The 24,987-nt window shown below is 50.7% G+C and overlaps 1 protein-coding gene across 3 annotated transcripts in view; it reads left to right on the top strand.

The window, feature by feature from the left end:
• Positions 1-24,987, top strand: part of SEPTIN9 (septin 9) — a 117,271-nt gene that overhangs the window by 31,717 nt on the left and 60,567 nt on the right. Inside the window, exon 3 of one of the 3 annotated variants that reach the window (XM_048964967.1) lies at positions 8,957-9,013. The exons of 1 other annotated variant lie outside the window; for it this stretch is intronic. In XM_048964967.1, coding sequence (XP_048820924.1) covers positions 8,957-9,013 — 57 coding nt within the window. Of the gene's footprint in view, positions 1-8,956; positions 9,014-17,401; positions 18,188-24,987 lie in introns of those variants that run through there. One more of the 3 variants, XM_048964970.1, reaches the window with a different exon arrangement.

Consider the following 24,987-nt stretch of genomic DNA (forward strand, 5'->3'; position numbering starts at 1 on the left):
ATTCTTCCTAGGAGGGATGTCTGGGGTTCTTGAATGTGTTTTGTCTAAGTGCTCAGCAGATGCTGCCTGAAGCTCAGATCCTGGCCTTGAAACCTCTGCTTGTCATGCTAATCTTAGCAGACATCCTTCCTGCATAGGCAATCCCCAGCTCAAAGCAGGTGGCTGCAAACTGTGTGGGAGGTGACAGCTTTGTGTCACCTGGGGCGGCATCCCTCAGGGCTGGGTGCTGGGGCTGCTCCCATGGACCCGGTTGTGATGGAGCTGTTTGGGGAACAGCTGTGTCGCATTAAAGATAAGCACCATTACAGAGCCAGTGCCTCAAAGGCGGTCAATATGTTTAGTCTGTACCAACGAGCATTATTCTCTGGCTCCAGAACTCTTCACAAAGAGGTGCTTTTGTGGAGAGGGATGCCAGCAGGAAACAGGCTGAAACAACACAGAAATATTTTCCACCCATGATCTCAGCCCCTGAAGATAAGGGTGGAATTCCAACCACTGAGCATCCTCCTTGGACTCATGTTGGTCCCTCAGCCATGGCTGGTAAGGAGGTCCCACCTGGCAGTGAGCAGCGAGCTGGGGCAGCTCTGGGCAGGATGGATGGGGCTGTGCCACACAGACCCAGCAAAGAGAGGCTCCCGGAGTCATCTCCACAGTCGTCAGGCAAAGGAGAGGAAAATGAAGTCTATTTTCCTGTCCTTAAAGGTGAAGGGGGTTCAGGCTGGATCATTCAGTTCCTTCAGTTTAATCTGTATCTCCTCTCCAACCCTACCCAGTGTCTCAAAATGCCTGAAAACTGTCCAACTCGATCCATGGCAGGTTACACAGCATGTTTAGTGACTCATGGTGCAAGTCCGCATGCCTCACCATGCCTGGAAGCCTCCCTCGTGCTGCTGGGGGGCCTGGCAAGTGCCCAAGTCATGATGCTATGGCGTGTGCATGGGCTGGGATGTTCCATGGTTGCAGATGGGCCTGGAGAGAACTCACTGCAACCCAGAGTCCATCTCCATCCTGGCTGTATGTACACATATATCTGTGTTACACAGATAGCAGCATTTGCACTTTTGGTGAAGGATTTCACAGCGGAGGCTGAAAATTTGTGTCTCTGCGGTGAGCGACTCGTGGAAGGAATTTTGGTTTCTGCCCTGACCTCTGCTGCCTGGCTCCGATGCACCGAGCCTGCCCTGCACAATGCTGCCTTTCAGCAAGACCCACAGAATGGGCTTTGTGCCTCTTTGTGTGAGCCCTCTTGTGTGAGAGAAAAGCTTCCTTGGAGGCTGCAGGCAGTGCTCCATGCCTTGAAATGGCTTCCACCTGTGCCAGGAGTGATTTCACTGCCTCTCACCAGCGCTGAGCCACGCTGAGGTGGCAGGTGTTCTACCTTTCCCTATAGAATCCTGGTCCTTGCTGGCAGCTGCAGGAACCCACAGAGCCCTGAGCTGCTTGAGAGCTGATTTCAAGGCTGCTCTGTCCTTCCACAAGTTCCTCTCACTTGGAAAAGGGAGCTGTAAATGCAGCATCAGTGTTTTAGGATGTACTCAGTTTAGAGATGGAGTCTCAATACAGTTTGTAAAGGAACTTTTGCAAACTCCAGTGTAAGCTGCTCCACAATATTAGGCACTCCAATACTTCCTAAAAATTGGCCAAAGTTCTCTTCTAGTCCAATTTCCCCACTATAGACACTATTAAATATAATTGTAAGATACAAGGGAAAACATTCAAAGAATGTTACTAGGTTATGAAATTGGATTGCCTTGGCTACTTCTGGATGGATTTTATAGGGGGGAAAAAACCTCAATTATATGGATGTAGGGCTCCATGGTAGTCTCAAATTGTAATTTCCCTCTTTCCCAGACATTTAAGGACAGTGGACATTACTTCTGCAGGCTATAGATAGCTGTACCGTGAAGAATGACTCAAGCACTAAAATGTAAAACCATTATATAATGTATCCTTCCTGCTCCTGTGAGCAGAGGAATGTGTTTGACACCTCGTTTCCAGGCAGAGAGAAGGATATGCGGAGGAGGAAAGTTACGTGCAGCAAGTCATGGCCCAGGGGTCCCTGGCTCCTCGTGGTGCTGGTGCTTCCAGGGGCAACTCCTTGCAAAGGGGCAGGATCATTGGAAGCATATACATGCTTGATGTTCCAAGCTTAATCTAAGCTTAAACTTCTTACCCAGAGCTGTCTTGGAAGCTGGTTTCTTTTGTCAGGGTGTTACAGAGGCTGTCCCTCATCTCCTGCATCTGTGATCCAGCAGACGTTGGTTAAGGTTGGGTAATGCACAGCGCTGCTCTGGGTGTCCCAATGGCCAAGCAGCCTGGTGGGTCACCTCTGTACCATGTTGGCAGCAGCATTTTGGTGAGCTGCCATGTCTTTGTTCTTGCCTTTTCCCCTTAATGCGGTCCCATCACTCTCTGGGAAAAATCAACATTTGCCTTTCAGAGCCTGGCAAACAGAAGGGGTCTGTATTGCATCCTGATGGCAGCCCTGGGCTTTCAGGGCTGAGATGATGAATCTAGGGATGCTTGTTGCAGGAACACCCTGTGAAGCAGAACCTTCTGATTTCTGAGTGTCTAAAATAAGCGAAGGAAAGCAGTGTGCACACTGAAAAATAAAATGTATGTTGCACTGAGGCTGCAAAGAGGTGGCAAGAAAGGGATTTAAAATCTAAGTCAGGATGATTTCCTTCTCCCCTCCCTCTGAAATAACATAATGCTGCTTGATGTGATAAAGCAGAGTGTCAGAGCACAGCAGAGAGCCAGATGCTGGGTTGGGAAGCTTGCACCAGGAGTCCTGCGTGGTCAGAGCCTGTGGGAGTGGGGAGGAGAGCAGCGGGGCGTCTGGGGAGTATTTGTTCCATATGGAAATACCACATTGCAGTTTTAAAATTCCTTTCCCCTCTTTTAAATCTGACAGTGGTTTTCTCTAGCTAATCCGTGGCTATTGCCAGATGAACCTGGGAAGGTTTGGTGCACGCGTGGGTCTGAATGCTGCAAATGCTTGGGGTTTTTTGGAACGCAAAGGGAAAGGGCTGAGCAGCGATCATTTGTTTTATTCTCTGTTTGCATAGTGCTTTGCATGCCATGCCCTATCCCTCGCCCATTCAGGCACTTGGGTACTCTTGTGCTATTAATGCTAATCATTAACTAACACATTTTGAGCTTGCAGAAGCTCTGGTGGCAGCTGGTTAATGTAAGAGTTTGATTATTTCCTTCTTTGAGCAAAGCTACAGCTTGGATGAGCCGTGGTGCCTTCCCCCTTTCCTTTCTCTACAGGAATGCTGCAGGTTTTACAGAAATGAATGGGACCAGATCCAAGCTGCTCTTGTGATTGCTTTGCAAGCCCTGAGCCAGCCTTGCAAAACCCACTCATTTAGCAAAAAGACCATGAGGGCCCTGTGGTTCTCCGTAGGTCCTGCTGCTCTGCTCTGTTGGGTTTCAGAAGCTTAATGCTGTTTGCACACGAGGATAGTGGTGGAGACGGGTTAAATTTAGAGGAACATCTCTTTGGAAATCTGGTTAACCTCAATAGTGAAGTGGAAGTGATTTTAGACTTGTCAGTGGATATAAGGTCCCTTCCCAGTCAGCATGGCTTCACAAGAACGCTTTTCTGTTCCTTCCTTCTTCTACAGAAAATAACTGCATAAACCAGCAAAACGGACAGCACACACAGCTGACCCATTTTTGCCTGTCCTTCCAATGTGTGGGTTCTTGCATTATAAATATGCATTTGTGCAAATCATCTGATATGTCAGCATGGTGACGTGGCGTCCTTTCCGCTGCCCCGTTGGATTACTGGAACACTCCAGCCAGAAGGACCACAGATGATGACTAACATGCTTTTTTCATAAGAAAAAAAACTGCTTGTGCTAATTTTTCTGTGCTTTCATGGTTGTCCAGCATATCTCTCAACGACTATCAGCTGTTTAGGAATTTGTGGGCAGTGAAGGCCATCACACACAGCAGTGAAATGATCTCGATATTTCTATCAACTGAGTGCTCAGAGATGAGATTGCTCACCTCAGAATGAAGACCCATGGACCATGTGCTGTTGGAAGGCTTTGAACCATTGAACAATCAAAGCAGCTTGGGTTGTCCCAGTGTTTCAGCCTTGCTGAATACAGGCTGAATATCTCTGAACAGCCAACCCTTGGCTGAATCAAGGTCAGCTGGGCTTGATTCAAGATGGAAAGATATGCTGTGGGTTTTGTGGGTCATTCAAGGTGATTTTAAACTCTCCTTTTCCAACCTTGATCTCTATGGATGTGTTAACTGATTTCCTGGGAACTACCATGGTTGGAGATAAAACTTAAATCCATGCCTGAGTTTGATCAAAGGCTCGTGTGCTAACTCCCACTGCATGCAGGACCTTTCCCTCTGACCCTTGCTGAGCTCTGGGCCGGCCACTCATTGGCTTGGGGAAACCATTCTGACTTTGGAAAAACTGAGGCTTAATTGCTGCTGCCTCTTATCATTAGAGCAAGATTTTGGAGCATTTTTTTAGTGTTAGAATGTATTTGGCTTCTGCTAGGAGTATAATGTTGTGGTAGGAATATCTGCATCTTGCTAATGTCAATTTTCCTGTGGTTTCTTTGAGGATTATCTGTAATCCTTGGGCCAGATTCTCTCTGTGTGTGAATTCACCACTCTACTTGTGTTAATGATGCTGTGCCAATTAGCACTGCTGGCTTACCAAGCCCAGCTCTGTCCAGCTCCCACGACAGGTTGGTGATGGCGCAGGCCATTTAGCAGTGCTCAGCCTTGGTGCATCCAGGGGCTGGTAGTTGTGCTGGGGAAGGGTTTGATCCCCTCTCTGTGTGTAACCTTCACCCCTGGGTGCAAGCTATGCTCCATCCCTGTGAAGCTCAAATTGTTGCTGAAAATATGTGAATCAGAATGAATCCATGCACTGGGGATGAAGTCTTTGTCTAGCAAGGTGTCTTTTATTCTTTGGTGACTAGTGTTCTGATTAGTGTTGGATGTAAGCTTGAATTTTTCTTTCTTTTTTTACACGCTCCTTTTGAGGAGCAATGTTGCGAGTGGATTTTGAGCTAATGGAACTGAGGCTGTAATTGTGTGGTTCACTGGAGATGGATTTGAAACAACAGAGGTATTTGGTCTCTGCTAACAGATTGTCCTTCCCTCATGGTCCCCAGCTCCTCTGCAGCCTCTCTGTCACCTGCTGCTCCAGTCACGCCAGGCTGTATGCAATGCTGACATTGGGCTGTGATGTCCAACATCGACTGCCATGTCCAGTGTTGGGCCATGATGTTTCACATTGAGCTCTGATGTCCAACACAGGGCTATGATGTCCAACATTGGGTTGTAATTTCCGACACTGGGCTGTGATGATGTCCAACATAGGTCTGTGATGTCCAATATCAGCACTATCAGTTTGCAGTTTGGTCTCCAGCTCTGACACTGGAGGATCTGCTGAGGCTGTGCTATGCACAACTGTCTCTGTTAACAGCTTCCATCCTCCTTGTTGATGAAGTCTTCCCCAGCTGTTGTATTGAAAGAGCTTATAGATCTTGTTTGTGTGGAGCAGGAAGGGATACAGCTGCTGGTAAAGACAGTTCTCTCACTATTGGGATAGCACCTGAGATACAGGTAAAATGAGAGGGAGTTCACTCTCTATATGGTCCAAAACAGATGGTCCTGAGAGTAAATCTGACACTGTACTGCCTTTATTCTGGGTGTAGAAGGAACCTATGTGATGTCAGCTCAGACCCACCAGCAACTGAACAGAACAAGGTCATGCTGACTGTTTGGAGGAGCTGGGACAGCTTTGGGATGCCTTCTGCTGGTTTTGGCCCATCTGTTTCTAACAAAACCCTTGTTTGGTCTGGGTTCATTTATTATATTCTGGGTTACATCCTCCACTGTTTGTCCTCACCCCATGGTTTCTCTCGATGATGGAAATTAGTCTCTTGCTCTTTGATTTCTACATGGTACGAGTGTAGAGGCATGAATCACTTACTGTGAGGAGAAAATAAATTTCAGGTGGCCTGCCTTGTTACTATTACATTTCGTTAGGAATAGGTGAAAAAGTTGGGAATAATTGGGAAAGTTAGTTGGAAGAGTTGGAAAGTTTGAGATTTATCATGGAAAAGCTCTGATTTATTTTGGAGGCTGCGCGTGTTGACTGTATTGCTGTTGTACATCTCTGACACGGCTGACATCTAAGTGCTGGTCTCAGGTTCAACCAAGTCAACTGGGAAGGTTGCACTGTAGTATGGACAGTTTGCCCAGATACATCAGCTTCAGTCTCCTCATACTGGAATGCTTTACACCCATGGTGAGTTAAATCAGCAGCTGCAAGGAGCATGAAGTAGTAGAACACTCAGCGCCGTGCATGCTGGTGGCAGTGATTTAGGGGGTATGCTGGTGATGGGTTGATGGCTGGCCTAGATGATCTTAGTCGTCTTTTCCATAGAAAGAGATTCTATGATTTCCCCACGAGCCTGCCTGAGACCTCACTTGCACTGACATGGCCCTGTTGAAGCACTTTTGGTTTCAGTAGCTGTGTTGGAGCACCCAGCTCAACCCAGTGTGCCTGCAGTGCTGCTGTGTGCCAGGTGTGCCTGATGGTCCCAGCCTGCAGGTCTGGAGGGGATTGGTCCTTGATGATAAATGTGGAAACCTACTGCTCAGCCTCTGAGCCGAGGTGAGGCTGAGCTCTGAGAAAGTTATGGTGCTGTGCTGCTGCCACACATCTGCTGGGCTGAATGAACTGTTCTTGGATGGACCTGTTTTAGCTGTGGACTCTTCTAATTTGAAGTCATTCCAGTGGAGTGCGGGAAAGCATTCCAAATTTCAACCAAATAAAGCACATTTCATTATGTTTCTTAGTCCAGTGCACTATGTTAAATTTATAGGATGGCCGGAGGGCACTTGAGCTGTGTTAAGAGGGAGGGCTCATAGACACCACGTCTGGGGTGGAAAGCATTGATTTTCGTCTCATAGCTCCATGGGCCAAAGTGGGGCTCAGCCTGCTGCTCCCACACTATAGAGATAACCCTGGAATGCTGCTGGTGTGCTGATGCTCCAGTCCTGCCCACATCACTGGCTTCCTGGAAGCCTGCTCAGAGCAGCATATTTTTAGCTATTGCTTTCTTGTTTTTTGACAGAAATTCTCTTCTGTCTTGCTGGCCTGCCAGCATTCCATGTTGCTTATTATTGGCTTTCCAGAGCTGTCTGGATGCTCTCTTGGTGGAGGGGTCGTGAGGCATCGTAGTCTGGGGCTGCATGGTGCTGCTTCCTCTTTCCAGATCCGTTGTTGAGATGTTGGACAGGCTGGATGAATTGTTGCTTTGCTCCCCTTCCATTGAAAGGGGATTATTATGCATTATTATGAATTATTAATACTGTGTGACGCAAAGGTTGGAGCAACAGCTGTCGGAAAAACTTCCTCCTAATCCCATCTCCAATACAGACCAGATTATCTTGCCCACCTTTTTGCTTATGTATTTAAATACCGCAGATAGCACTGGCAGGGTAGACAACAGGCCTCTCAGAAGTGTTTGCCCAGAGGTACTGCTCAGCCATGCATGGATGCTGCAGTGGTGCCGCGTGGACGCTCCAACCCGTGTGTGTGTTTTTCCACTGCTGAAGGGAATGAAGCCCATTTCCTATGTGTGATCCTGTCCAAGCTTGTAAGCTCCTCGCTCCGCTTCCATCCTGCTTTGCCGCAGACTGGATGAAGCCTTTGAACATGAAAAGATGTATTTAACCAGCTCGCCATGGTTGCATATCTGCTTTCCCCAGTGTGTCACCAGTCAGGGATGTTTTTCTCTGGGTTTTGAGCGATTTCTAAAGCGGGATTTCAGTGCAGCATCTTGAATGTGCATGTATGGGGCAGAGGTGTTGCCTCTCTGTGCCAGGACCTGAGTGCTCTGTGCCTGGAGAAGGGGCACTCAGAGCCCTGCTGAGCACAGGAATTATGCCTTTTCCTTCTTTGCCGGAGCAGCAATAGGCATTTGAGGACAGAATAATTAAGAAAAAAATCAGGGACTGTGGTTAAAAGAAAAAATAAGACACTGGTTAAAAACTTTAATGCTGATTATAGCTCATGAGCCCTTGTCTCTGTGTCAGTAATGGGCAGTGTGGGCTGAGTGATGTGCAGAGCAGCACAGCACCCGGGGCTGCCCTGTGCCACCACAGCTCCCCAGGAGCAGCCCTGTGGTTCAGCTGCGTGGCTTCGTAGGCACAGAGGCTTTTTATGTTAAAAGAGGAAGGCAGAGAGAAAATACACACACACATGCATACACACAAGCAGAAGTTTCTGAGCATGAGACGTTTTTTCCATGTCAAGCTGCCAGGCAGTGCTTTTTCCTTCCCTCCCTCCATCCCAGGCTCATTGCTATGGATGTTTTCCTGCCTTTTATACTTTTTTTCCCTCTTTTGTGTATGATGCAAACTTCTGCAGCTGACAAGGTTTGTAAGGTTGAGGCTATGTTCCATACTGCAACAGGGGGATGTGTTGCAGCTTATTTTAATGCTATTTTAATCCTTGTCCAACAGATTGGTGAGAAGATACTTATTTGAAGTCTATCACTTGCAATTAAATAACACCATCACTGAGAAGATTTGGGAGACTTTTAGCAATTTGCAGAATGGAAATTCCTACTAAAAACATTGGTGTGACCTGGCAGAGTTAGGGCTGAGCTAGGAGCCCACATGGCTGCTGCGTTCTGGAGGCTACCAGCTCACATCCCTGTGCTGAGATGATGGAAGGAGCCTGGAGCCCCTTCTCCTCCTGCAGAGCCCCCAGAAGGAAATCTCTGTGTGGGGAAATTACAGTGTTTGGGGTCATTCCAGAACGCAGCATCCCACACTGAGGGCTCAGAGCAAGTATTCCTTTCCTGCCCACTTTTGCTGTGCTTAAGAAAGAGAAACTGAGGCACGTGCCATGTTCACCTGCATCCCTTGGCTCATGTAAATCTTCTTCTTGCCGCAGGAATCACCCGGACCTCCAGTGGGAGACTGCGCAGGCTCAGTGACCAGCCCAGCCCCAGTGAGTTGCATGGGCTCTTTAAGTTTTGAAACATCCTCATCCAATAAAAAACAAAACCAATCAACAACAAATGCAGCCAACCAACCAGTTGACAACAGATGAGTTGGGAGAATGGAAGGAGTAACTCCTGGAAAATGCAGCTTCTGCCTCCTATTCAGTGCAGGCTGCTGATAGATGCAGAGTTCTCCATGCAGTAGCAGCAGAGCAGCATTTATATAAAAGAGAGCAGTATATATAAAACAACCGTGAAAAGAGAGAGCGGTGTAAAATAAAAGATTAATTACTTACTGAATAATGGATCCAGAGAGAATAATTAGAAAAGCCCATCTCAATTCCAGGGGTCTGACAGCAGGTAACAGAAAGCAGGAATGGCCCGAGGTTGAAATACAGCTTTAGTAATTAGCGTCTCGTTCTTACTCTCTTTAGCTATTATTTTTTATTGGATGTGGAGATTTATGGATTATATGTGCTTATGACTAAATTTACACTCCTAATTGCAGCGTAATGTTTCTGAAGCTGTTTCTGATTCAGAAGGAAGCAGGTGGGAGGGGTTCCTTCTGGAAGGTGTTTGTAGCCTCTGGGAATGCAGTAGAGCTTGGGAGCACCTGAATCCATTGGCTCTGCAGTTTGTGTGCTGATTGAGCTGCACAGCATTCATGGAATCACTAAGGTTGGAAAAGACCTCTCAGCTCACCAACTGCAGCCATCAGCCCACCCCCACCATGCCCACTGACCACGTCCCCCGGTGCCACGTCTCCATGGTTGTTGGACACCTCCAGGGACGGTGACTCCACCACGCTCCTGGGCAGTGTGTGCTGATGCCTCACCACTCTTTTCAGAAAGAAATTGTTCCTAATATCCAACCTGAGGTACAACCTCACCTTTAGCATCGCCCCATCATTTTCCCTGGGATGCTGCTGCTCACCTCTGCTTGAAGAGAACCCTGCTTGCCTGCTCCATACCCAGCACTGCCCACATTGAGGTTGGAGCTTCCATCCGCTCCCACTCCCTCGATCTTTGTCACTAACAGTTGCTCCCTGTGGGCTCTGTTTGCTATTTCAATTCATCTTCTCAGCCCTCATATCCTGTCTCAGCTCCCAGATGGATTTATCCAAACAGTTGTTGTCAGCTTTTCCCTTTGTGCTGTGGGGAGGAGAAAGCCACCCTCGGAAGCCTTCCTGGAGCACTGACCTCAACATTCTGCTGTATCTGGGCATGAGCACATGTGGGATGGGGATTAGTCACAGGCATCTGGTTTAGGGTGCTCTTAAGGGCTTTGGAAGCTATGACACTGTCTGGCTCGCCTTCATCAGAAGTAGGGACAGGCCCAGAGGTATTGCAGGTACGGTACAGACATGGTGACAGGGACCATGGCCACTCTCAGCTCTGGAGCTTCACAGTTGCAAAGCACTGAGATGCTGTGATGTATCAGTGGATGTAAATGTGCTCTGACAGGATTGTGGCCACAAACTGACATTGGATAGCTGGAAAAATGCATTGTGTAATAAATCAGCACGGAGTCAGTATTGGTCTGGGTGCTGATGGCAGCAGAAGCAGGGAGCTGAGCTGCAATGCAGTGGCAAAAAACTGCCTCAAAACGTGGCCACTGGTGCAGAAGCTGCAAATTTTGAACTGAACTGCATGTTTGTCTGCTGTGTGCAACAACAAAACTGCAGTTGTAGCCCTCGTGTAGCATGTTTTCCTATACATATGTCCAAGGACAGAAAGGGGAATTGGTACAGCTCCAAAGGTAACTGGAGTGTGGAGAATCTAAATTGGAAGACACAGCACATTTGTTCAATCTTGTTTTCTTTAGACTCTAATTATATACTTTTCCACTTTTTCGGTGAGAGATCTTTTAAATATTTTTTTTCTAAGTTAAAATCAAATGAGCAACTCAGTGCTCCATTTTACATTGCAGTAAATATTTATGACTCTATATAACTGCAACTCAATTTCCCCTTGTTTCAGATCCAGATTTTCCCCTCCGCACATCTGGCCCTGTACCCAGAAGCTTTTATTCCTATGCAAGATAAATTGGGACTGGGATGACTGAGCAGTGGCTGTAAATGAAGCGTCACAGAAGGGGGCTGTTTTGGGCTCTTTGCCACCCTAAACAAAGAAAGGGATGACATGCATTTCCATAGCCACTGGCTCTTGGGATTCAGATAGCTGCACAGTCATCCACAGACCATCGGATCCCTGGGACACGCAGTGACATTGGGACCCCAAATCTGGCATTGGCTTCTTGTTGGGAACTTTATTCCATGACTCCTCTTGGTTTTTCTTGTAACTTTGAAGGCAGCTGTGTGGCTTGGCAACCAGCTCAGCAGCAATGCTGAGAGTTTAGAGCTTCAGTTTTTGTTTCGTGCAGGGCTTCTGTGTAGCTCTGGGTAAGCCATTGTGGTGGGACACATCTGGGCTTCTTGATGGTCAGTGGAGAGAGCTGGTGGCTATCAGAGTGTCTGAGAGCACCTATTTTAGGATAGGAAACAGGCTTCTTGAAGGAATCCATGTCCCCATGGGATTATAGGGAACTATAATTTCTTTGGGGTGGTCTGGCCGTGGGGCTCCAGCTCCCATGGGGAGCAGCTCTGTCCTGGGGTGCAGCCTTCAGCCAGACCTGGGCTGGGAAAGTGATGGGGTTTGGCACCCTCACCCCCCAATTGAGACATGAGAGCCTGGATGAGGCTGAGTTTTGTGAGTGGTTTGGAGGCTCTGTTCAGTGTGCAATTGGAAACAGGCAGAGAGAGGGAAATGGGAAGCCCTTTATGAAGGGCTCTGTCAGAGTGCAGTGCTGGCCTCTAAAATGCCACCGTCACCTGATTTTTGGTAGCTTAGGGTAATATTTCTGCAAGGATAAGAACTATGTGTTAGGGAAGTTACTCCCACTTCATTTTCCTATAGCTGTACGTGATGGATTTGAAAGAAAATATTTGCTGACATTTGCCATCCGGAGCAGAGCTGTGTTCCCAAGCAGCAGAGAACAGCCCCAGAGCAGCTGGAGTGGAAGGTATCAGCATTGGGTTCCTCTCAGTTGTCAGCTGCACTCGGACTTTGATTTTCTTCCAGGCTGCAGTTTGGGTTTGTTATGAGGAAGGAACTCCCCATTGTGGAGGCAATATAAGAGGGTCCAAAGAATGGTGTACTTACTGATTTAATTGAACCAGCACATCCCTCCTGGGCACGTAGGTATAGGAGGGAGTGGGATGCCATCCCGTTGTGCTGCTCTTGCACTGCTGCTATTTCAGGTCAGGTGCTTTGTTTGTGAGATACCCCAAAGGGAGAGGAGGGGGACAGGTGCTTCTGCTTTCCTGTTTCAGCCTTTGTCTCTCTGCTGGGCTGTGTGGAGCAGGCAGCTGCTCCCATCCCAGGCAGGCAGTGCAGCCCTGTCCTGCAGTGTCAGCAGCTGGCTGGGAGTCAACCACAGCTTGTCTCGGGGCTTTTTGGGAGCATAATTTAGAGAGGCACAAAGCTCGAGGCCAGCTATCTGGGTTGCATTATAAAGGGGCACTCATTGATGTCATGAAACCCATCATCGAAGCGGTTGGTTTAATGTTGTTTAAATACTTATGATGGGACTCCCTCCAGGCCTTATAGCCATGTCAGGCTGCTTGGATTTTGGGTCATCTTGAGTCCCTCGTCCACCCTTTAAGTGGTGCCAAGCTCTAGCACGGCTCTAATTTCAGGGCTATGTAATTAAACAGGCACTTGCTGAAGGGTTCCATGGCTGATGACACACTCATCTCCTTGTGAAAAATGCTTCAGCAGTGCCAGAAAAGAGCCATGCTTCCTTCATTATCAGTCAGCCTGGGGCAGTGTCTCTGTGTGACTCCTTATCAGAGCTGTTGCACAGATAATTCTTTTTTTTTTTTCTCATTTTGCTTTTCCCTGCTTAAGTCTGGTGGTTTCCCTTTGACAGGAATTGACATTCCCATTTCACAGAGGAAGACAGCAGCAGAAATGCTGAAAATAGCACTGTTTGCATTGCCTATGAGACTGGGAGTCCTTCTGAGGCACTGAAATGAGAAGCTATGTGTCCTGGTGGGGGGCTGTGGGCACTAGATTCAACTGGGCATCCCAAATTAGTGAACCCTGATGAAGTCAGATGTTGCAGTGAGGATCTCAAACGCTTGTAATGAGTTTAAGGTAAATATGGCAATAGGTTGTGCTGTTTCCATCTCTTGGTTTAGTCCTTTGGCCTGAGGACGATCTCTCTGTGCTCATTGTTCAAGAGAGCAGCTTTAGAAGGTGAACCAAAATAGTGACAATAAAAGTAATACCAAAAGCCAGCGGCTCCCTAGCCAAGCGTGCATGATTACAGTTATGTAAGCTAATTCAGAGTGCTATAAAAACCATTAGGTCTCCTGAGTTGTTTTTCCCCAGGGAAATACTGTCAGAACTGACAAATCCCTCCTGAAGCTCAGGAGTGAGCATAGCACAGCCCTCTGTGTGCAGCCATGGTTCCCCATCCCTGGAGGTGTCCAAGGCCAGGGTGGATGGGGGTCCTGGGCAACCTGATCTGGTGCCTGATCTAGTGGCTGGCAGCCCTGCCTATGGCAGGGAGTTGGAACTAGATGGTTGTTGAGGTCTTTTTCAGTCCGAGCTATTTTGTGATACTCTGATGCCTGAGCAAGTTGAGCTGAGAGCTCCTGCACTAGGTTCCATCCAGACCTTCAGCTTATCCCAGTCTTGCTGAATCCTGCCTTGGTTTCCTGCTGCCGTGTGCCATGTGTCACTCACTACCAAGCTGTGAGCTGGGGGAGCATACATCTCTGTGCTGTGATATTTTCAACACAGACCGCGCCTTTCACCTTGGTAGATCTGCACAAGGGTTAACCCAGGACTTGTGGCTGCAGCCTGGTTGTGTTGGACGTGTCCCTACATGAGATCACACACATTTCTTCAGGCGGTCTCTGTTCCCCTTTGTTCCCTGCCCCACACTGGGCACACCAGCTGCGCAGCTCTCTGTGCCAGCATCCCCATGCACTCACACTGCTCGTTTCCTCAGGCTCCTGGTGACAAGCCTGGTGACATGTGTCCTCTCTGTCCTCCTCATCCTGAAGCAAGCAGCAAAAGGGTGAAGCCAGGTCAGCCTGGAGAATCCCTCCTACAATAGTGCAGCTCCATGAATGTGTCTCTGCAGGAAAGCCAAACCCTAGGCAGCAAGAAGTTAAAGTGGGAAAGCTGCTCTGGGCTCAGGTGCTTGGTTTGCTGCACAGACACACATCCTGTGCTTGCATAATGCAGACATGTGGAGCTGCCTGGGGTGGTCCTGTGGGGATGCCACATGCTTCAAGTGGAGATATGCATTAGTTAGAATGCAGGAGGGAGCGCAGGCTGTTGTGTGCAAGCTGAGAATTAAGGTATAGTGATTCCTTAATTACTGGAACCGAAGGAGAACTGGTGTGCCTTGGCCTGGTTGGGGTGTGCTAACTCCTGGCTACCTACTGTGCTGTGTGGTCACATTTCTCTCCATCGGATATGTGCATCTCCTCGTGGTGTTTTCCTTCCTCATCTTTTTTGTTGCTGAAATGTCAATTTGCAAATTGCCCTTGGGCATGTTGGCAGAGCTCATGGCTGCTCCACTTTCCCTCTTCCCCTCCATCGCGGTGTCCCTCGTCACGTGGGCAGAGGCAAATTCCCCAGCCCTGGCTGCGCACCACAGGCGTGCTGTGAGCCTCCTCAGCCACACATCCGGCGGTGTCTGGCATTTCCCAAAACCCCTAATTGTGCCTTGGGCAGAGAGCACTAATTTGATCCTTGCTATATTTATCCCGTGTGCAGGACAGGAGCACAGCCCTTCTCTGGGTCGCAGCAACCTCCGCTATCCATACAAGCTTGGAGATGAAAGTATGGAGCACAGAGAGCCAACCGTACCCTGGGCTGCACTCAAAGCAGTGTGGTCAGCAGGTCAGGAAAGGTATCTGCACCTCTGCTCTGTGCTGTGAGACCTCACCTGGAGCACTGCATCCAGACATGGAGTCCTCAGCACAAAAGAGACTTGGACCTGTTGGAGCGCATCCAGAGGAGGGCCCCAGAAATGCTCCCAGGGATGAAACAGCCCTATGAGGACTGGCTGAGGGCTGGGGCTGTGCAGCCTGGGGAAGGGAGGGCTCTGGGGAGAGCTGAAAGCGGCCTTCGGTATCTCAAGGAGGGCTGTAAGAGAGAGTGGGACAGAGTCTTTATCAGGGTCTGTGTGATAGAACAAGGGGAAATGACTGCAAACTAAAAGAAGGCAGATTTAGACTGGATGTAAGGAAGAAGTTTTTAGACCACAGGTGGTGAGGCACAGGTTGCCCAGAGAGGTGGTGGTGCCCCATCCCTGCAGACAGCCAAGGTCAGGGGATGGGCTGTGAGCACTGATGGAGCTGTGGGTGCTCCTGCTCAGTGCAGGGGGTGGGACAGGATGGCCTTTAGGGATCCCTTCCAACTCCAGCCATGCTATGGTTCTATGAAGCGAGTGCTCTCTGGGGCTGGGCCAATGGCAGCAAGCAGTCCAGGCAGGTCGGCATCTGTTGAGGATCCTGGAAGAGTTAACGTGCATCAGGCGGGAGCAAGCAGTCCTCCTGCCTCGCCTCGCCTTTCACTCTGCGCTGCCAGCTGCTATTAATACTTCAGCACATGAGTGTTAAAGCACAAGCAGAGAGCCCAGGGAGGATATGCTCGGGATTTCCGGCAGTTTGAAGCTTTCAGGCAAAGAAGTTGAGAGCCAGCACAGAGGAGAGCCAGAGCAGGGCTCCTCTTAAAGATATACTCCTCCCTAGTATGCATGGGATGGGACAAGATGCGTGCGCTGTTTGAGCTCAGGCCTGTGTTGCCTAGTCACTGAATGGAATCTGAGTGGTGAGGAACCTCTCGCACCACGTTTCCCTGCCCCTCCAGGCCCTGCAGCTCTCTGGCACCACTGTCAGAGCACTTTGAGGCTCTGCTCCCTGCACTGACTTGCAGCACTAGGCCTTCCCAGCTCACTCAGCAGGAGGGCTGGGTTACACGCTGCTGCCTGGCTGCTGCCAGAGCCTGCAGCTCCTACCAGCTCCAAGCTCCACGCTGTAGAGCGGCATGGCTGCACCTTTAAAGGGAATCTGCAAAATTCCCTTGAGGACTTGAGCCTGGATGAGAGCATCCACCCTGAGGTTTTATGAGATTAAAGTTGAGGTTCATTAATCATCACTGGGATCCACTTCACTGGCTGTCTTGTGCCAATCTACAGGAATGATCCTTTCACTCTGCTGCTCCTGCTCACCTGGTTCTCGACGGGTTAAAATCCCCAGGCTGAAGCACGCCTGCTGCCCATCCCTTCTTCCTTTCCATTCACCTTCTTCCTTTCTTGGTACTTCCTGAGTTTTTCCCTTCCTCTGCAGCGTCAGCCTGCTTATGGCATAAGGCACACAGCCATGAGGGCTGTGGATGGTGGTGATTGCAGAGGTCTGGGTTTTGTGCTGCACGGGTCAGCAGCTCCTCTGGGCTCCTGCTTTGTGTTGGGCACCTTTGCAGTTTTGGGCAGGAAGCGTGGTTTTGGGCTGTGCATGGGAAAGTTTTGCTCATTGTCCCCTCTTTAGTGCCTTAGGCACTGGTGGCAGAAACATGCAAAGCATTAATAGGGAAAGAACAAGAATTTGGGAAGGAATCTAAGCTTTCCTGCCTAGCAAATAACTCAAGCTCTGACCATTGGGGATTAGAACTTTCCTAAGGCATGGAGCTTCCTGGTGCTGCCTCCACTTAAGCTTTTTCTATCTGTAGGGTTGCTGCTGGCTTGACTGTGCTGCTTGCCAGATGCCATGCAGCATGTGCTTTGTTCCTCCTTCTGTTGACAGCGATGCTCCATCAGTTGCTCCATGGGGAAACACGCATGATTGCTGGGATTTCTCACGTTGCCACTGGAAAGCAGTGCAAAGTAGGTGCAGGCTTTGAGCTCCAATGTCCCAACAAGGAACTGAGGGCTGCAGCTAGCTTGTCTGCTGGCTGGCCCTGGGGACAGAGGCTGTGCCCTCGCATCTGGCCGGGTGACTCAGGCTACAGGATGTCAATAGGCACTTGCAGTGGGTGGCACGGGGGGGGTGGCTGTAGGCAGTCAGCTCCACTGCTCAGTGCTCCCCATCTTCCACAGCAGTTCTGTGTTGCGTTTAGGGGGACATCTGCTGCATCCTTGCGTTTTGGGGCCACGGAGGAGCAGCGGTGACCCCCAAGGCTAGTTGGGGGGCATCCCCCCTGCGTGCCCAAAGGCTGGAGACAGGGAGCACAGGGCAGCCCCATGTTGCAGCCACAGTCCCGCTGCCTGCCCTGGCCAATGGCCAAGTGGAAGTTTCCGCAAGGCCGGCCCATCGCATCCCTCCGTCGAGGCTGTGCAGAGGGGACTGCCAAGGCAGAGCAGGGAATCCTCGCCAGGAGCAAGCGTGAAGCTCTCCGGCGGCTACAGGGGAGGGTCAACATGTGCAGAGAGCAGCAGCAGCCCGCGGTGCTGCGCCGGGAATGAAGTCAGCCTTCATCAGCAGAATAGTTTATGCATGAATCGAAACTTCAGACCTGGCAGGGTGGAGGGAACGCGCAGGAGCTTTGCTCTTCGCAAACGTTCTCGCCAAGGAAGGAGGAGGGGATAGAGGAAATAGCAGCAAAATCAAGCTGGGGAAGCGGGGAGAGGTTGGAGACGCTGGATGAGTTTTTGGCGCTGTTATTGAGAGGAGCCAAGTTCCTTAAGCATCTCCTGGTGGATATTAACAGAGAGCTGCGGAGAGCGGAGTGCTCCCCCGGACACTCACGAGCTGTGGCTTTAAGACTGTTTCACAGAGGACTTGGGATTTCCATTCTTCCTGTGCCTGGTGGAGTATTTCAGGGAGTTCCAGGATTTTGGGGTCATGCACCCCCTTTTTCCTCCTTCTTCCTCCTTTCTCTTCCTCCCTTCCTCTTTCTTTTCATTTCAAAGAGACAAAGCTACTTCAGTTTGGAGCACAAACATATGATCAGCACATGGAAATGTGGTAATTTGGATGCATTCATGATTGCAACAGATTGAAGAAATTAGACCAGACAAAGAGCTTTTTTTGGAGGAGGAGGAGGCAAGGCAAGGAGGGAGGGAGAGTGGGTGAAAGAAGGGGACGCCACCGAAAAAAGGGACGGCCGTGACACGCGGATGCTAAATATATCCTGTAGTAATGGAGAGGGACCGGATTTCAGGTAGGCTATTGATCTTTAATACGTTCTATTCTGCCTCTGCCCTCCTACCTTTCCAGCAGCTTCTGCACTTCAGGAGGAGCAGCAGCCCTGCTCCAGCGCGCCTTCAGCACATTCCATTATTTATTTATTTTTTGCAACGTTTCCTTTTTGCCTCTTTTTTTTTTTTCTTTTTTTTTTTCTTCTTCCCCCTTTTCCCTTCCTCCTGAGCCCTCCAGACAGAAGGTGGTTCCAACAGAAACCAGGGGGGGAGCGAGTGGGGGAAAAAAGAAACTGCTCTCCGAGTCTGGATCTCATTTGAGTTTCTCTCTTCCCCCCCCCCCCTCTGTTCCCATGTGCCGCGCGGCGCGGGGGGATGAATGCTGAGCCTGTTAGCTCCGAGCTGCCAGTCGGGAAGAGGGAGGAAAAGCGCCGAGCTCTTGGCATGGAGACGAATTTCTGCCCTGAAGGTTGGCTCCTGAGTGCGTGTGTGTGGCTGTGTGCTGTGGTTGAGCTCTCTGCCTGCCCTGTGCTGCCGCCTGCCCGGCTGGGATGGATGTGGCCCCAGCTGCCGCCAGGCATCCTGCTGCTGATGCTGCTGCTCACCTGGTGGAGCCTGAGGCGCTGGGGTGGGCATGGATGGAGGGAACTGAAAGAGGAGTGAGTCACTCCCGTGCAAATCCTGGTGCATGTCTGAGCGCTTCCAAAATGCGCTCCTGGGTGCATCAGCGTCTCAGCAAGCTGCTTCTGCACAGGGTGGCTGTGACCGTAACCTTTTCCTCTTAGCAGCAGGGAGATAGGGCAGGCTGCACTGCAAGGCTCCATGCAGGGACCAAGGAGGGAAGGCAAAGGGCAGGGATTGGTGCTGGGAGCTCCAGCGGGATGTCACCGTGGGTGTCCATGCTCCGTGCACTGCTGACGGGCACCAGCCTGCTGCTGGGCGTTCCCAGCCAGTTGCTGGGCATCGCTGCTAAAGGGAAACCACAGGGATGAGAGGAAACGCTCATCCAGGGTGGAGTGAAACTGCGGCCAGAGAAAGCTGCTGCCATGGCCAACCCCCAGGCAGAGCTGCAGGGCCCCATTCTGGGTGTATGTGGAGGGTCCCAGGAAGGGCGCTTACCTGTGGGAGCACCCACTGCTCCTCACCACTTCTGCATAGTGTGGGTGATGCCTCCTTGTCCCTCATCTTTCTTGTTCATGCTTTCTCCTCTGGTTCGAGCCACTTCAAAGCATTCCTGAGAGCTGCTCCTGGGGCAGAGGCAATGCTGCAGGCTGGGAAGTCCTCTGCTGCTGTGTGCAGGGATGTGGGGGGTCTGGGGACAGCAGGGTGGTTTTGGTCCCATTGCAGTTTGGTCTCACACACCTCCTGCTGTGTTCTCCCTGCAGCCCTGGTTCCCCTACGTGGGCTTTAAAGAAAGACTGATCTCTGGGGTGATGGTGTGATCTGGGGTTCTTTGTTCCAGAGGAGTGGTGAAGGTGGGTCTCTCCCACCCTTCAGCTGCTGCATGCAGCATGAGCCCTCGTGCCTGGGCTGGCTGTCACTGCTCCCAGGAGTGCAGCAGTAGACGGTAGGAAGACCTGAGGTGAGCATATATGTGCAAAGATGCTTATGCTCATCTCTGGGGTCACGAGTGATATTTGCAAATTGCCTATGTCCAAGTGCATACGTGTTTCTCTGTCCCTTGCTGAAAACAGCTTTTCTGTGAGTGGTGTTGGTGTGGCACCACCAGGGCTGTGGGCAGGCACAGGGGCAGGCACAGCTGAGCCCTTATGCTAAGGCACAGTGCCCATAGGGCTTGGCATGGGATGGGCACATGGCTGCCGTGCCCTGCGGGATGGGAGAGATGTGCCAGCTGTCTCAGCACCATTCCTGATGTGTGGCTCAGCATGAAATACGGGATAGGGGGATGGGGGAAGAAGAGCTGTTCCTGTCTATCCTGATCTGGAGGGGCTGAGGGAGACGTGTGGAGGAAGACCCTCAGCATGGCAACAGCAGAGGGGCTGCTAAGAATGTGAAACCCATGCATGGGGGCATAGGAAATCAGCTTCAGTGAGGTTCTTTGTGCAAAATGTGCACTGTCACTGGGGAGAAGAGGAACAGGCTGCAGCTCGCCCCGTTCAGAAGGTGCTCCTTGCACTACATGGCCAGGCCAGCACTGCCCCCAGTGCAGCAGCACTCCGGCCTCAGTGACTAAACTGAAACATGACTCAGATGAAAGCAGATTTGTGCAGTGCTGGGGGCTGCGTTCGTCACTGCTCTGGCTCTGAGCATGCTTTTAATTAGTACTCTGCTGTGGGTGGGAAGAGCTGACTTGGGCTGACTGTATTGCTGCCGGATGGGGTGAGGGCACCTCGGGGCGGGTGGGAATTGGGCCTTTCTCCTCTTTGAGGGCTGTTTTCCCACAGCTGCAAGAGCTCAGCACGTCCCACAGGGTGTCCTCTGCACAAGGACAGCTCAGGCTTTCCTGGAGGGGAGCAGTGTCCCTGGTCCAGCATCCCATGCTGACAACAAGCGCTTGGGGTAAAGGCACTGAGTGCACAGGGTGATGCTGGAGCTGCTCCATGGCAGTGAGGTTTCCCTGTCCCTGTAACAAGGCACCAGGCTCCAGTGGTTCCTTTGAGTGCAGGTATAGGAAACACATCTCATATAACCTGATCTTTCCTTTCAATATGGTTCACCCCCCCCCCCCCCCCTCAAACACATTTCCACAAACTGGTACTGCTTAAAAAGACAAAAATGAGTTTCCAGACATCCTGCTCCCATGGTTTGGGGCCGGACAGCTGTGCTCGGGGGCTGCAGTCCCGCTCACATCTGATCCTGCTCTCTGCCTTTCCAGATGGCTCTGGTGGCAGCAGGGTGCTGCTCGGCTGGGGGCAGCTTTCCCCAACAGATGGCTGTTTTCATTAGCCCACAACTTTCTACAAAGCCTTAATTGTTAGTGCCACGGGGCTCTTTTCTTCTTCTTAAAAGGAAAGGAAGAGTCTGGTTGCTGTGTTGATATAGGATGGGTGCATGGGAAAGGAAGTGCCATCTCGTAGGTAAACTATTAAAGCCACCTTTATAATTGCACGTAGAAGTGACTAGCAGTGATTGCAACACCTGATTGCAATGATGTCCTAGGAAGGGCTTGAAGCAGGCTGGGAGAACTGTGCATGCTGTGAGAAATCTGTTCAACTCCAGAACAAGTGAAGTGCTGTGTAGCCCGCTGGTGATCGTTTTGATTAAGCAAAGTACCTCCTGTGGGTGCTATGCATGTTTGTGTGTGCATATACCTGCTTTTGAGTAACATGGTGCATATGTTGCTGCACATAGTTGGTCAGAGCAGCAAGGCAGACAGCAGCTCTCAGACAAAGTGCACGAGGACAGAACACCTTCAGTGGTCTTCAGAGCCATGTGGGATGTACCGTGTGCCTGGGCAGAAGGAAAGGAGAGGTCCAATGCAATGGTCATTAGGAGACAGCATGCTGTTTTATCATCTTTTAACAATGTGAATCTTTACAAAGTGAGAAGCGGGACAGCAGGGTTGGAGTTGCTTCTGATCACTTCAGTTATCTTTTCTGCTTCAAGATTTTTGGTGCTGCTCCTATTCCTGCCTAGCACCAACGCGTGTAGTTTGCTGTGTGTGGTGTGTGATGCTGTCCCCGACTGCTATGTGCTCCTAAAACCACATTTATTAAATGGGGAGGTTGGTGACCCTGCATGTGGCAGAGGGGTTGGAGATTCATGATCCTTGAGGTCCCTTCCAACCCTGGCCATTCTGTGATTCTGTGAACCACCTGCAGCTTTATTCATCAGCGTTCTTCTTCAAGCACCCACCTTCCTCCACTCCCAGGTGCTGTCACCTGTTGTGACCTCAAACAGGGCCTTCTCTGGGGAAGGCACTGGGTTCCTCCAAGCTCCAGCATTGCCACTGCTGTGTTTGCAGCACGCTCTGTGCTGCTCCCAGCCTGCTCCTGGCTGCCTGCTCCATCCTGGCCGGTGCGTGCATTCCCGCTGTTGTCTGAGGCATGTCAAGGTATGAAGCATTATCCATTTCCTGATATCTGCTTTACATTTGCTGGAATCACTGCTCATCCTCGTTAAATATAAGCCCGCTGTGGCACGCTTCCTGCCTGGCTGTGCACTAACAGCGTGCACTGCTGAGTGTGCCTGACCCTGTGCAAGAGCTGCCCTGCCCTGTGCTCCCCAGCATGGCTCACAGCCTCCAGCAGCACGATTCCCATGCTGCCAGGCCGAGGGAGGACGGTTCTCATGCAAGTCAGGGCTCTTCCAAGGTCCAGCATACCACAATGCTGAGTAGAAGCGAGTACGTAGTTAGGGAAGTATGTCTGGGTCAACACATGTCTTCTGTTGCCTTAATGAGCTCAGAAGCACAATATCTTTGTCCTGTTGGCTTCTCCGCGTGGTGCTTGAGCCGTGTAACTAATGCATAGAATTGCTTGTTAGGGAGCAGTGATACCTCCTGCTGTGAGCACTGCAGCCCCATTATAGGGCTGGTCTGAGACCTGAGAAAACTCAGGTTAAGATTTCATACAGTTGGATTTCATAGCTTCATGGAATATCCTGAGTTGGAAGGGACCCACGGGAGTCATGGAGTCCAACTTGCTCTGCTTCCTCCCAGTATCCATTGGAAAACACACTTGTGCTCCCACTGCCCTGGGAATTTGGGGAAGGATCTTTGGGTGTCTGCCTTGTGGCTGGGGGTGAATGGAAATGGCTTTGCAGGTGGAGAAAATGAATTAGTTTTACAAGCAATAATCATGCAGTAAGCCTATAAGTGGATTTGATTTTATTTTTTGCTAAGCCTCATCCATGTCCATGTGAAGTTGGTGCTACATAAACAGCTCTGTGTCAATTTTGTGATTACATCATTGCCAGATACCTCATAAACGAAAGCAGTAGTGCTTGGAGTGAATTCTGGGTCCCAGGGAAACGGATGTTTGGAGAGATAAGCGTGGTTCCTGGGATGTGAGATTTGTGGGATTTCCTTTCCGTAAGTGCAGGGCATGCTTTTTGCCAGTTTCAGATTCTCCTTCTGCCCAGGGTTACACACTGTGGGTTCTGAGTCCTGATGCTGGTGCAGTGGCTGGCACAGGCGGGATGTTGGGGCCAGGCAGTGCTGAGCTGGGAGTGTTCTGTGAGAACGGCTCAGTTCCTGGTGTTGCTGCAGCACTGCTGGAGGGAGCCCTGCTCTGATCAGAGTTCTTCGGGTGCCGACGTGGAGACAAGGTCCTGATGCTCTGCACTGAGATGAAGGGAATTGCTGAGGGCTGCATGCGTCTCCCACTTCCCAATGCAGAGACCCATTTGGCTATGTTTTCCTTAGAGAAGAGGCCATTTAGTAGCTTCAGTTGGTCTTGGCAAAGCTGGACTCTGTAAAGAGCTCCCCAGAAAATCCCTGCTGCTTCTGGCACCTGAGCAAAAAGGCTGCCTGCAGAAGCCCCTGGGTTGGCTTCACTTCGCACCTGCATTGCTCTGAAGAGTGGCTGGGCTCAGGGCCTGGGAGACTTGTGTTGACTGCAGGACTGCTCCCAGCCAGGTTACCCACGTCCCAGTGGGCTCTGCAGCTGTGTGGCAGCAGGATTGCTCACTAATTCCCAGCAGGATAAGGATGGATCATAGAATTGTAGCCTCACCAAGGCTGGAAAAGACCTCTCAGAACACCACGACCAACCCCAGCCCACCCCCACCATGCCCACTGACCACGTCCTTCAGTCCACATCTCCAGGTTCTTGGACATCTCCAGGAACAGTGGCTCCACCACTCCCTGGGCAGCTGTGCCACTGCATCACCACTCTTTCTGAGAATTTTTTCCTGCTATCCAACCTGATCCTCCCCTGGTGCAACTTGAGGCCATCACATCTCATCTTACCGCTGTTTCCAGGGAGCAGAGGCCGACCTCCACCTCACCACAACCTCCTGTCAGGGAGCTGTAGAGAGGTTTCCCCTGAGCCTCCTCTTCTCCAGACTGAGAAGGGGAAACCTTATCCTTCCGTACAACTCATTCACTCAGCCACTGCATATAGGAAATGTGCTCCAGACCTTTCACAGCTCCATTGCCACTTCCAGAGCCTCTAGCCCCAGCTCCCCCCTTGGCACAGCCCTTTCACTCCAGGGACTCTGTTGCTCTATCCCCATCCCCACGGCTCTCGTTTTGCGGGATGTCCGCGTGGCCGGGACACGCAGGGCTGGTGGCAGCCATCCGCTGTGCCCCGTGCGGGGCCGTTAGGTGGCGGTGTGCGCTGCACGGCGGTGACCGGGGACCGGCAGAGCCCGGAATGGGTCAGGATGAAAGCTGAAGCAGGAGGCAGTGATGGTGCGGCAGCTCGGAGCCGGGTTTGGGGTCCTTCTCGTCTGCTAGATGGTTTTGTGGCTTCGTGTAAATCCTTTAACACGAGGGCTCCAGCTTCCCGTGTGGAACGTGAGGCAGACCAGCACTTTGTGATCCTCTGCTAAACAGCTCTGAGGGGTTTGTCCCTGTGGAGCTGGGGATTTGAGGAGCTGGCACACCTATGTGGGGCAAGGATGGAGCTCCCCGTGGGCTGGGGGCAGTGGCTGGGGCTGATCTGAGCTGTGGGGCTCGGCAGTAGCTGTGCATTGGGCTGGAGACATGAATCACAGGCCGAAGAGCAAGGATGTGGGATTTATTCCTGTTGGACTTGAAATCCATCTGGTGGACAAAGGAGAAGCAGGCAGAGCGCCCGTTGAATTTCTTACCCTGAGTCTCCTTCCCCTGATCCTACAGCATTACAGCTTTGCTTTCTTGCTGTCCTTTTCCCTGTGCCTTCTCTTGCTTCCATGAGGTCAAAGGGAACTGGAGCGA

This window comes from Lagopus muta, chromosome 18, assembly GCF_023343835.1.
Source record: "Lagopus muta isolate bLagMut1 chromosome 18, bLagMut1 primary, whole genome shotgun sequence".
Classification (NCBI taxonomy): Eukaryota; Metazoa; Chordata; class Aves; order Galliformes; family Phasianidae; genus Lagopus; species Lagopus muta.